General features: G+C 42.1%; 1 protein-coding gene across 1 annotated transcript in view; it reads left to right on the top strand.

The window, feature by feature from the left end:
- The window catches only part of IFNGR2 (interferon gamma receptor 2), a 37,644-nt gene extending 23,749 nt beyond the window's left edge, over nt 1-13,895 (top strand). Inside the window, 5 exon segments of the mRNA XM_042781006.1 lie at nt 641-834; nt 4,220-4,365; nt 6,859-7,018; nt 7,385-7,542; nt 13,704-13,895. Coding sequence (XP_042636940.1) covers nt 641-834; nt 4,220-4,365; nt 6,859-7,018; nt 7,385-7,542; nt 13,704-13,895 — 850 coding nt within the window.
- Nucleotides 13,896-14,228: the final 333 nt, after the last annotated feature.

Here is a 14,228-nt window from a genome sequence, read left to right as displayed (position 1 = left end):
CAACCTTCCTTCTGAGGAGTGGCTAGTGGGTTTGAACCGCCAGCCTTCTGGTTAGCAGTCAAGTGCCTTAGGCACTATGCTACCAGAGCTCCCCCACTAAAGACTACATATTGTAAAATGTCCAGACTAGGCAAATCTTTAGAAAGTAGATTAATGGTTGCTTAGGTCTCTGGGGGCAGAGGGGAAAAAGAAGTAACAGCTAATGGGTACAAGTTTCTTATTGGAATGATGAAATGTTCTCAAATTGATTGTGGTGATGTTTGTAAAACACTGTAAATATACTGAAACCGATTGAGTTGTATACTTTAAATGTTGTTGCTAGTTGTTATCCAGTGGATTCTAACTCACGGCGACCCCCTGTGTGCAGCATAGAGCTGTGCTCCACAGGGCTTTCAAGGCTGTGACCTTCTGGAAGTAGATTACCAGGCCTGTCTCCTGAGGTGCCTCTGAGTGGGTTCAAACACCAGCCTTTCAGGTAGCAGTTGAGTGTTTAACTCTTCACCCTACCCAGGAACTCCAATGAGTTGTATGGTATATGAACTATATCGCAATAAAGCTGTCAAGAATATCATCTCTGGGCTAACTGTTGTCCATGAGAGAAGAGAGAATTCTATGAACTGAAATCCTTTTTCCTTTCCAGCACCTCTAGCAAATGGAAGAACATCCCATGGGTGAACTGTACAAAGATCACAGAGACAAAGTGTGACTTCACAGCAGCCAGCCTTTTAGAGGGTTTTCCACGGCATTTCAATGTCTCTTTGCGTATTCGAGCTCAGCTGGGAGAGCTCGTTTCTGCCTGGGCAACGGTGCCTTGGTTCCAACACTACCGGAATGGTAAGAGACCTTGGGTGTTCAACTTCCTTGCAGAGTGTCTGGACTATCTTCCCTCACTTCTTGCAGTGAACAGTATTGGTTCCAAGCACCTCAGTCCTCTTACCCAAACAAGTGGGTATGATGGTGAAACTCTAGTACCTGCCACGGAGGCTGATGCCAGAGGGTAATGTGATTTGCCAGACCAAACCTACTTCCCTCGAGTGGATTCTGACTCATAGTGACCCTATGTGACAGAGTAGGACTGCCCCATCTTTCTCCCTTTAAGTGGCTGGTGGGTTTCAAACTGCTGACCTTTGGTTAACAGCCCAGTGCTTAACCATAGCACTGCCAGAAGGGTCAGCAAACTACTGCTGCAGGTCAGATCCAGCCGACTGCCTGCTTTTGTAAACAAAGTTCTGTTAGAACACAGGTATAGCCATTTGTTTACAATCTTGTCAAAGGCTGCTTTTGTGCTACAATAGCAGTTAAGTAGTTGGCAGCAGAAACCACCAAGCCTAAATTTACTATCTGGCCATTTATACTGGAATATGTCTGCTGATCTCTGTGCTAGACAGGATACTAAGCATATTGGCTTCATTGACCACAGTTAAGTGTTTTGTCACAACTTTTTTTTATCCAGGACTATTCAGAAGAGCAGGTCTTTCAGTCCTGCCCTTTCAGCATGTTTTGGTTACCTCTAGTGCCACTCTGGGAGCTCTGGTAGCATAGTGCCTAAGGCACTTGACTGCTAACCAGAAGGCTGACGGTTCAAATCCATGAGCCACTCCTCGGAAGGAAGGTTGGGCAATCCTACTTCTGTAGTGATACTGCCTCAGAAACCCAAGGAGGGGTCTCTCTGAGTCAGGGCCTCGGAAACCCAAGGAGGGGTCGCTATGAGTCAGGGCCGACTCGATGGCAAATAACAACAACAACAACAACAGTGCCACTCTAACGGAAATATACCACAAATGGGAATGGCTTGAACAAACAGGATTTAATTCTCTTACAGTTTTGGAAACTAGAAGTCCGAGTTCAAAGTGCCAGGCTCTAGGGGCTGGGTGAAAGCCCTTTGACCTTGGGTTTCCGCTCTGCCTCTTGTTCCCCGCCCACTGAAGCTAGAGGCATCTCTTCACTCAGCTGCTGGCTGCTGAGGCTGATAAACCCAAGATTGACAAGTAAAAAGGCACTGTCCCAATGTTACCAAACCACACATCAGGCCATTAATTCAAGTCCATTGAAAGTCCCCAGATTATCAGGGCAACACAGCAGGCTGCTAAACAATGACTTGGCTACATGCAGGATTCAACCATGCCACCCACTGGAGACCTTCCTCAAAGTTGTTTCTTGTACACTGGAAGCAGACCACATCCCTAAAGCAGCTACTCAGCTGCCCAAATAGATTCCAACATGGAGTTGATTACCAATATCACCATGGGGAATAACTACATCCAGCTGCCCAGCCACTCAACCAGGCCCAGCCAAGTTGACCCACAAACTTAACTACCACACAGCAGTTCAGTGATTATTCCTGGCTGGCATCCATGCTCTTTTGCCCACTTTCATGCAGGAACAGACATGTACAAGTCTAGAGAATACACCCTACCATGCGGAGGGGCCTGCAGCAGACAGTTAGCAATGCCAGTCGGCATGCTTTCCCATATCTGCTCACTTAGCTGCTGAAAGAGAAGCTCAAACATGTGCACTGGCATTTGTGCAAAGAGTTAATGACAGAGCTTTTTGTCGCTAGCAACCAATCCTTTCATACAGCTTGGCTGGCAGTGGGCCTGGCCCAGCCCTGACTCTGCTACTGGGCATTGTCTGGACTTAGCTTCTCCACCACAACAGATGAGATCAAGGACACAAGTGTAAGCTCTGTAGGGACATGTCACTTTTACACAGAGAGCAGCTTGGCAAAACCATGTGCCTAACTAACCCTAGCCAACTTGGAAGAGGCCAGGAAAGAGTGGACAGTGTAAGAAAACTCTTCCCCACTATTCTAATCGCATACTGCTAATAAGTCATTAATGGGACCATCTGCATGTATAGAGTATACAAGGACTGATCTCTTAGGACCCACCTTGTACTTTGATCTGAGTTCCTTGGGTTAATTACTCCATGTAAACCCTTACTTAATAAATGCTGTATCTTTCACTTACAGCACATAATGACTCACAGTCCTTGGCTGTCCTGTGAATTACATGAAGAGCCTGAATGTAGACTTACCCAGTTGAACAATTGCCATGGAGTCAATTCCAACTCATGGTGCCCTCACGTGTGGCAGAGTGAAACTGTGCTCAATAGAGTTTTCATTGGCTGATTTTCCAGAAGTAGATTGCCTGGCCTTTCCTCCTATTTTTCAGTTCTGTGTTGAAACATGAAAGGAGCTCTGGTGGTGTAGTGCTTAAGGCATTTGACTGCTGACCAGAAGGTTGGTAGTTCAAATCCACCAGCCACTCTGCAGAAGGAAGATGGGACAATCTATTTCCATAAAGATTTACCATGTTGGAAACCCAAAGAGGGTAGCTGTGAGTCAGAATCAACTCAATGGCAATGAGGTTTTTTGTGTTTTTTTGGGTTTTTTATGTTGAAACATAGTATTGCATTAGGCTAAACACAGAGACAAATGCATTTAAAAGTTTGTAAATACCATTTTTGCTCATTTACATTGAAATTATAAATAATAAAATCTTCTTCCCTCTGCATGAAACCTTTGGTTAACTTTCCAGCTCTGTTTCTCTGGAAATTTGATCAAGGCATCATGATGACAGTGTCCTAGGCAGCACTGTTTATGGTGAAAATGACTTCTGCTGGATACACTGCATCTGAGCTAGGGAAAATTAAATACTGGTCAGAAACCATATCTTTAGGCTTTGCTGAGTGCTGCAGTGATTTTTGTAACTAGGCATGTCCCAAGGATTGTGAGGCTGGCACAGGACTGGGCTATGTTTCATTATGTCATATATGGGGTCGCTATGAGTCGGAGACAACTCGAAGGCATCGAACGACACAACAACAGGCATGTCCCTTGTGGGGACCCTGGAGACTTTCTGTGGAGTTGTTATACAAGACATTGGCTCTTGTGATTCTTGATCCAGAGAAGCTCTTAAACCTGCCAAGTGTGGATCTCAGCTCCTAGCACCTGAGCTCCTCCTGGGGGCCAGAGAATCTCACTGCTGGCTACCACGTGCACTGCCACAAGGACTCTTCCTTCCAAGAAAAAACAGCCCTTGTGCTGCACTGCATCTGCATTAGGCTCCCTGTCCTGGCTCCATCCAAGTAAATCTGGTACCCAGAGTAATCTTGGGTGTCTGAATACTTTGTTGAACCTCAAAAGAAGATACCCGGGTTGACAGTGCATATAGAAACAAATAAATGCATACATGGTTTTTTTCCTCTTCTATTTCAGTTACCGTTGGGCCTCCAGAAAATACTGAGGTGACACCAGGAAAAAACTCACTTATCATCAGGGTCTCCGCTCCCTTTGACATCAATTCATCCATGGTCACTTTTCGGTATTATGTCTATTACTGGGAAGAAGCCGGAACCCGAGAGGCAAGAGCATTTTTCTCTTTTGACTTTCTTTTCTTTAGAATTTCTGATTTAGCAGGAGAAAGTAAACTTTCAAATGGGCAAGGAGAGCAGGCTCTCCTCACAGTGTAAGACCTGAGTACCTTTGAATCTGCCTTTCCAAAACCTGTTGCTCTACTCAATGGAGGGACACTTCTCTTCTTCAGCCAGGTCAATCTGAAGGGCCCCTCTTGGTCTGACATCACACCGTTTGGGGGGTCCAGATGTTGCTGAGAGTTCATTCATGGGGCCTTTGTCATGCTCTGGAGTTTGGGGGAAGGTTCAGTTAGCCTGTTTATGCAACAAAAAATCCACCACTGTCATCTGCAAGGTTAACTGTATGCATGTCTCTGGTCTGAAGCCTCTACCCCTGGGTCTCCATAAACAAAATGTTCTAGGGCTACGATGACTTGGAAAGCCATGGATATGATCTGTTTCATCTGTGAGTCTGTGTGGCAGGGGTCCATCCCCAGGTTCAGTGATTTTTTCAGAAGGTCTCACAGGACCCAGTGTACAGTTGTACTTGTGATTATAACATATTACAGTTTCATTGTACAAAGCAATGGAAATTGCTTTTAGGTACAAAGCAAAATCAGCAAAGGGAAAAGGCACATGAGGCAAAGTCTGAAGGAAATCAGACAAAAGCCTTTCCCAGTAGAGTTACACTCACCAAAAACTCACTGCCATCAAGTCGGATCCAACTCATAGTGACTCCTCCTTGGGTTTCTGAGACAATATCACTGTGGAAGTAGATTGCCCAACCTTCCTTCCAAGGAGTGGCTGGTGGGTTTGAACCTCCAGCCTTCTGGTTAGCAGGCAAGTGCCTTAGCCACTGTGCCACCACAGAGTCACACTGAACTTACTTAATTCTTCCAGCAACAAGTTATGGCAACACATGGGACACATCTACCAGGGAAGCTCATTGGAGGTTCAGTGCCCAGGGGTTTTCTTAGGAGTCCCTCTGCCAGCACATACCCAAATTTCAGACTCCCAGAAGGAAAGGTGTTCAACATAAACCACATTGTTTGCACAAAAAGCATAGGCACAGTGAGCCACCCTTATCAGTTAGAGAATGGTGAGAAAACACCTAAAATCCAAGTTCCCAGATGCCAGTCAAGAGCCAGCCTCACAAGGGAGCCTTTCTAAGGAGAGCAATCTCAAGGCCACCATGAGAACTCTTCTGCACAGTCAAAAAGTTTTCTAATGTTGATTACCAGGGATGGGAGGGGAGGAGCAGAAACACCGCAAAAAAAAAAAAAAAAAAAAAAAGTTTTCTAAATTTTGAAAATGCTAAATGGCTGCTGAAATTATGCCAAAGGGAACTCTTTCCTTAAAAATTGCTTTATGTGGTATCATGAGCCAAAAAAAAAAAACAATTTTCTACCCTGGCAGTCAGTCCATCACCATTAAACAGAAGAAAAATTAAAAAAAAATCTGTTACCCTACTCTTCATAGATAATACAACTATATTTATATTTTAAACAATAAGATCATACTATATATACTGTTGAATAGCCTTTTTTTTTTCAGTCAGTAGTATAACAGCTTCATCATTCCACGTTGTTGAGTGTGTGTTATACTACCAGTTCAGATGGCTCTAGCATATTCTGTTGCATCTCAAAAGGAGATTTTTCAAGAAATGTTACCTTGTCATAATATGGTATATCTGTTTCTTGTTTCCCTATGGAACAATGACAGCTTTGTCAAGCACAAGAGTGACACAGGCATGGGGCCAACAAGGCCCAAGGGAAGGCTGTTGTTGTTGTTGTTATGTGCCACTGAGTCAGACCTGACTCATAGCAACCCCTCCTTGGGTCTCTGAGGCAGAATCACTGCCCAACCTTCCTTCCGAGAAGTGGCTGGTGGGTTTGAACCTCCAGCCTTCTAATTAGCAGTCAAGTGCCTTAGGCACTATGTCACCAGAGCTCCTCAAGGGAAGGCAGCAACAGGGAAATGCAGTGAGCTTGATATCTAGCTCTTTCCTGTTGACATAAATCACTTTGACCAAAATTGTAGGCAACAACAACAAAATAAGTTACAGTAAAAATAAAACTGCAGAATCAGCACACTGCAGTTAAAACTAGAAGCAGGTTGGGATTTAAATGAAAATTATTTCCTAGAATAATTTTTTTCTTTGTTTGCTAACTAACTTGAAGTATCTAGATTATGTTAACCATGAATATAAAATGTTCATTTTTAAAGGAGAAAATTTTATCCTAGAAATTAGGACTTGTGAAATTCCAGTCCCAGACCCTTGGTGACCACAGTAGGACCTCTGACACCTAACAGCCAGAAACACAGCCCAAAGTCTGAGCACGTTCCTTACTCCATTTACACTCTTTTAGAACTGCATCTTCTTATTCTGTAGTTAGCTGTGTTACCTGTGTGTTTGAGGAAACATATTAGAAAAGATGAAAGTAACATGAACATGTCTAGTTTGGCGATTCACATGTGTGGTTGTTGGTGTCCTTTAAATAGGTTAAAGGCCCTTTCAAGAACAATTTCATTTTGTTGGATGGCTTAAAACCCTTAAGTGTATACTGTTTACAAGTCAAGGCGGAACTGGTTTGGCCAACACAAGGCATCTCTCGACCTGGGCATTTAAGTAATACATCTTGCTGCAAGACAACAGCAGATGGTAAAACATACTTTTTTATGTCCTTTCTAAGCTGTGAAAAGATACTCCTAAAATAGTGAAATCAGGGAATGCTTATTAAGTAAGGGTGGTGGGGTGAAGACAGAGACGGGACTAAGAAGAGAGCAGTTGTCTGTAGGAATAATGAACTTGTGCTGAGCTGTACAGTGGCAGAAGCTGCCAAACAGCTGCTAGTCATAGGATTGCTTTGATTAGCTATTTATTTATGTATATGGTAGGGGGTGGAGTATCTGTCCGTTTTACTGGAACATGAATGCTATTGATGTTAGTGGTGGGTAAAAAAATTAACTGATGTTTGTATCATGTGTGGAGATAGTTATTTCTTTCACTTTTATGTCATCTTTTTAGCTGCTACTGAGTTTTATCAAGCCATCCTGATCTCTTTGGGAACCTTTCTGACAGTGGGATTGCTGGTGGGACCCTGTTTGTTCCTGGTCCTGAGATACAGAGTCCTGGTTAAATACTGGTTTCGCTCGCCACCTAAGATCCCATTACAAATAGAAGAGGTATGTGAGCACACCCCCAAATGGGTGACGTGTCAGTGCATCATTGCCCCAGATCACACCAAAGAGTACAGCAGTGGACAGAGCTGTGACCATTGAGCTTTGAGTTGAAAAAATAGCACAGTGTCTTAGTCCCTTAGGGCTGCCATGACAAAATACCACAAAGTGGGTGGCCTTAAAGAACAGGGATTTATTGTCTCACAGTTCTGGAGACTAGAAGTCCAAACCACTATGTAAATTCCTTCTGAGGGCTGTCAGAGAGCAGCTCCTCCATGCCTCTCCACTAGCTGCTGGGGGCTGCCAGCAATGCTTTGTGTTCCTTTGCTGCTTGTAGATGCATCTTCATACAGCCTCTTCCTCCTTCATATATAAGCCTTTCTCCATATCTATTCTCCCCTTTTCACAAGACACCATTCAGAAAGAATTTAGGATTAGGACCCACCCTACTCTAGTATGACCTCATTTAACTTAACTGATAAAAGGAAAACGCTGTTTTTAACAGGGTCACATTCATGGATGCAGGGATTAGGACATCAGCATACCTTTTTGTGAGACACAATTTTTTTTTAAATTCAATTTAATTTTAATACTTAAATTTTAATTCTATTATATATTTTTATTTTATTGTGGTAAAAATATACACAACAGAACATCCTCTGGTTCAATCATTTCTACATACATAATTCACTGACATGGATTACATTCTTCATGTTGTATAACTGTTCTTACTATCCTTTTCCAAATTACTGTATCACCATTAATATAAACTCAATGTCCCCTAAGCAAAAACTCTTGGGGACACAATTTAATCCATAACACATAGGATTGGTGAAAAAGGTGGTTGGCAGGACAAGAACAGATATATGCACACCCATGTTCATTGCAGCACTATTCACAATAACAAAAAGATGGAAACAACCTAGTTGCCCATCAACATAAGAATGAATAACCAAACTATGGTACAAACACACAATGGAATACTATGCAACACTAAAGAATAATGTAGAATCTGCAGAACACCACATCATGTGGATGAACTTGGGGGACATTATGCTGAGTGAAATAAGTCAATCACAAAAGGACAAATATTGTATTAGTTCATTATTGTAAAAAATCAAGGAAAGATTTATATATGGAACGAAACTTTCTTTGTTGGTTACCGGGGGTGGGAGGGGAAGGAAGAGGAGGGAACACTGCAAAAATAAAATAATAATTAAAAAAAAAAAAAAGGTGGGCTGGGCTGGCCAAGAGGTGGGCTAGTAGGTCCCTGTCCTGAGGCAATTCATGAGTCTTCCCTGTCTGAGGACGGGCCCCAGGGACTTTGGCTGCAGGTTGTGGAGGCACACACTCCCAACTGTGAAGGCAGAGAAGGTAGTAATCAAGAGTACACACTAGGAGCCAGACAGGGTGCACCTGGGAGGATTCTGCGGCGGCACTGCACTGGAGCTCCTGCACAAGGCCTCACTCACCACAGCGCTCAATAGATGTCACTAGTATTTTAAAGGACTTGAGAAAGAAAAGTGGGATGGATCTTGTGAAAAGTTTTGTTGACCTGCATTGACCCAGCCACCTGAGGCTCTGGGAGGAGGCCAGGCCTTCTGAGGACATAGGCAGGACATTCCTAGAGGCTTGCTGAGAGGAGAGCATTTAACAGCATTTGCTTCCAAGGTTTTTACATTGTTTTTCAGCAAATAGGGGTAAAGCTATTAGAAATAAAATCTTAATCCGTTATAGCTAGATTGAGTAGATGTTAGATAAGTCTCCCTGCATGGAGTAAATGGTTAAGCACTCACCTACTAACCAAAAGGTTGGTGGTCTGAACCCACCCAGAGGTGCTTAGAAGAAAAACTGTAGATTTTCTCAGCCATAAGAAACCACTTTACTCCCTAAATTTCCACAGCACTTCCACACTCTTCCACTTTGATTATATACTTTATTTTTATCTTTGTTGTTTATGTATATATTTTACATGCCTTTCACATATTTTTCACCATTCATCTGTCAGTGTGGCATACTGTGGTGGTCTGCTTGTTGCTGTCAGGCTGGAAGCGATGCCACCAGCATTTCAGATACCAACAGGATGACCATGGTGGACAGGTTTCAGTGGAGCTTCCAGACTAACAAATTATAGATGGCATACTTCCAAAAAATCAGCCATTGAAAGCTCTGTGGAGCACAGTTCTGCCTGACACACGTGGGGTCACCATGAATCAGTCAACTCACCAGCAACTGGTTTGGACTTTTTTTTTTTTTTTTCCAAAAGATAAGGACTAAGTCTATAAAGACAGTCACTTCTAGAAAGAACTGAAATCACTTGTTTTCCTTTCTCTGCTACAATTTTTTAAAGTACAGTCATATGAATTCCATAAATATTAACCTCCCAACTAGAACCTTGCTAGTCAATATTTTCACAAAATATAACAGCTTTCCACAGGCCTCGGAAGTTTGCTTGCATTAATAATCTCTCTCACACACTAGAACTACCAGCTGGGCTCTAATAAGTAAATTTACTACTAACCGTTCCTCACATAGCGTGAATGTAAAACAGCAAGTCTTTTGATTCACTTTTGTGGCAAAGTGTGAAAAATATTTACCGAAGGTCAGAGGAGTTACATGGAATCATGAATCATGTTTCACATGTACTTTTGAGGGTTTCGCAAGTGTTCATGATTTCTTTTGTTCCTCTTTTAACCAGTCAGCTCTAAGCATCTTGGATGTCAGTATCTTTCAGCATTTCCAAGAGTTTGTTGTTCTTAAGTGCCACCTAGTCGATTTCGACACATAGCAACCCTGTGTACAAGAGAACAAAATACTGTCTATTGCTGTACTATGATCAGCATTGTTGCTATGTTTGAGCCCATTGTTGCTGCCACTGTGTCAACCATCTTGTTGAGGGTCTTCCTCTTTTTCGCTGACCCTCCACTTTACCAAGCATAATATCCTTCTTTACAGGCTAGACCTCCCCTGACAACATGTCCAAAGTACGTGAGACAAAATCTCACCATACTCACTTCTAAGGAACATTCTGGCTATACTTCTTCCAAGACAGATTGTTCTTCTTTTGGCAGCCCATGTTGTTGTGTTAGGTGCCATCAAGTTGGCTCTGACTCATAGTGACCGTACATACAACAGAATGAAACACTGCCCAGTCCTGCGCCAGCCTCACAATCCTTGCTATACCTGAGCCCATTGTTGTAGCCACCTGTCAATCCATCTCATTGAGTGCCTTCCCCTTTTTTGCTGACCCCCCTCTGGTAGCATAGTGCTAAGGCACTTGACTGCTAACCAGAAGGCTGGCAGTTCAAACCCACTAGCCACTCCTTGGAAGAAAGGTTGGGCAATCTACTTCCATAGTGATACCACCTCAGAAACCCAAGGAAGGGTCACTATGAGTCGGGTCCAACTCAATGGCACATAACAACAACAACCACTTTACTAAGCATAATATCCTTCTCCAGGGAATGTTCCCTTCTGACAATGTGACAAAAGTAGGTGAAATAAAGTCTGGCCATTCTCGCTTCCAAGGAGCATTCTGGCTACACTTCCTCCAGGACAGATTAGTTAGTTCTCCTGGCTGTCCATGGTACTCTCAGTATTCTTCGCCAGCACCACAACTCAAAAGCATCAACTCTTCTTTGGTCTTCCTTATTCATTGTCCAGCTTTCACATGCATATGAGACAATTGAAAACACCATGACTTGGGTTAGGTGCACCTAAGGCATCTGACTACTAACCAGAAGTCTGGCAGTTCATACCCCCAGCCACTCCTCAGAAGGAAGGTTGGGCAATCTACTTCTGTAGTGATATTGCCTTGGAAACCCAAGGAGGGGTTGCTGTGAGTCGGATCCGACTCGACAGCAGTGCATTAGTCTTCAAAGAGACATCTTTGTTCCTCAGCACTTTAAAGAGGTCTTTTCCAGCAGATTTGCCCAGTGCAATACATCCTCTGATGTCTTGACTGCTCCTTCCGTTGGTGTTGATTGTGGAATCAAGTAATATGAAATCTTTGACAGCTTCAGTCGTTTGTCCATTTATCATGATGCTGCTTATTGATCCAGTTATGAGGATTTTCATTTTCTTTATGTTGAGGTATAATCTCTACTGCATACTGTAGTCTTTAATCTTCATCAGTAAGGGCTTCAAGTCATCCTCACTTTCAGCAAGCAAGGTTGTGTTGTCTGCATATCACAAGTTGTTAATGGGTCTTCTGGCAGCCCATAGCACATTTAATAATCTTCACCAACACCATAATTCAAATGTATCAATTCTTCAGTCTTCCTTATTCATTGTCCAGCTTTTGCATGCATATGAGGTGACTGAAAATACCATGGTTTGGGTCAGATGTACTTTAGTCCTCAAAGTGACTTCCTTTGCTTTTTAACACTTTAAAGAGGTCTTTTGCAAGAGATTTACCCAAGGCAGTATGTTGTTTGATTTCTTGACTGCTGCTTACATAGGCATTGATTGTGGATCCAAGTAAGATGAAATCCTTGACAACTCTAATATTTTCTCCATTTATCATGATGTTGCTTATTGGTAGTTATGAGGATTTTTGTTTTCTTTATGTTGAGGTATGATCCATACTGAAAGCTGTCATCTTTGATCTTCATCAGTAAGTGCTTAAAGTCCTCCTCTTTGTAGCAAGCAAAGCTGTGTCATCTGCATATCTCAAGTTGTTAATGAATCTTACTGTAATCTTGATGCTACATTCTTCTTCTTATAGTCCAGCTTCTTGGATTATCTGCTCAGCATACAGATTGAGTAAATATGATGGAAGGATACCACCCAGACACACTTCCTGATTTTAAACCATGCAGTGTCCCCTTGTTATTTTTAAACTGCCTTTTGATCTATGTGCAGTCTTCAAAATGTTACCTATATTTCGTTATAATCCACACATAGTCAGTAGCCTTTGCATAGTCGATAAAACACAGGTATATATCTTTCTGATATTCTCTGCTTTCAGCCAAGATCTTTCTGCCATCAGCAATGAATGATTTCTCTCATTCTACATCCTCTTCTGAATCTGGTTAGAATATCTCTGTTCTCTGTTGATATACTGCTGCAACAGTTTTTGAATTATCTTCAGCAAAATTTTATTTGCATGTGATATTGATATTATTCAATAATTTCTGCATTCTGTTGTACCCCCCCCTTTTTTTTTTTTTTGGAATGGATAAAAATAGGGATCTCTTCCAGTTAGTTGGCCAGACAGCTGTCTTTCAAAATGTCTTGGCATAGTCAAGTCGAGTGAGAGCCTTCAGTGTTGCATCTGTTTGTTGAAGTATCTCAGTTGATACTCCATCAATTTCTGGAGACTTTTTTTTTTTTTTTTTTTAATTTGCCAGCACATACAAATACATATGTAGAATTATCCTTCACCAAACCTATATATACTCATAAGTGTACTCCCATTCACCTTCCCACATCTCTTCAGCTTGGATGTCTATGTATCTACTCACAGATTATTGTTATAACTGTTATTGCATGATTGTGTGTGCAATAGTATTTACCTTTGTTGTCTTTTATTCTCATGACACTGCCATTGCCTTAGTCATGTCCTGCTGACCTCCCCCTTCACCCAATTTAGTCAGTAGCCTTTGCATAGTCGATAAAACACAGGTATACATGTCTACTCTTTAGTTAGTGATTTTCCCTTCCTCCGCCTCCCATCCCTAGTAACCGTCAAACAATGTTTCTTTTTATATGTAAACCTTTTCTTGACTTTTTATAATAGTAGGCTCATACAATATTTGTCCTTTTGTAATTGACTTAGTTCACTCAGCATAATATCCTCCAGGTTTATCCATGTCATGAAGTGTTTCACTGATTCTTCATTACTTTTTATGTGGAGCAGTTATACTCTGTGACATATAGAGTTGCCATGAGGCAGAACTGACTCACTGGCAAAGGTTTGGGTTTGGGTTTTTTTTTTTTTTTTTGGTACCAAGTGTAGCAAGAAGAACTGGCTCTTCCTCCGTTAAGCTTTTTCACCCTTTGAGAGTCTTCACTTAGTTGGCCCTTTGTTTAGTATTAAAATTATTCATGAGATGACGAGTGCTAGGGCTTTAGAAGTTGTGTCATTGGTGACAGAGTAGGAAGTTATATGTGAATAAAATATAACCATGCCAGTTAATACAATCTTGGTTTTCCACCTTTTCAAGTATTTAAAAGACCCGGTTCAACCTGTTTTGGAGGCTTTGGACAAGAACAACTCGCTGAAGGAAGACGCCTGGGACTCTGTGTCCATCATTTCGACTCCAGAAAAGGAGCAAGAAGATGCTCTCTAAAGCACTTTGAACCAAAGCACTGGCCAAAGCACAGCCACCCCCAGTAAGAAGACACTGAGCCAATGAGCTGCTGATATTCCCATCTGGGCTTTACAGAGACCAGTACTCTACGTTCCTGCTTCTGACGAGGCTGTATCAGCATCTGGTGAGACACAATAGAGCTGGAGGAGAGAGAAGCTTACTTTTTTTTCCTTTAAACCAAAAATTTTCTAAATCACCAGTTCCTAGAATGATTCTTCAAGATATTCCAGAAAAATTAAGGTTTTTTTCTTAAACACTAAAAAGGCAAGTAATTATTTTTTACCAAGATATCAGCGGTACATCTTGGATCTTTTTTTTTCAGTGTTGGCTGAAATGGAGTTTGGAGAGGAGAGAATGCTAGGCTGGATGGACTAGTGG

Source organism: Orycteropus afer, unplaced genomic scaffold (assembly GCF_000298275.1).
Source record: "Orycteropus afer afer isolate SDZICR_OR568_19922 unplaced genomic scaffold, OryAfe1.0 scaffold00078, whole genome shotgun sequence".
Taxonomy (NCBI): Eukaryota; Metazoa; Chordata; class Mammalia; order Tubulidentata; family Orycteropodidae; genus Orycteropus; species Orycteropus afer.
The sequence above is the reverse complement of the archived record's forward strand: the minus strand, read 5'-3'. Positions and strand labels throughout refer to the sequence as shown.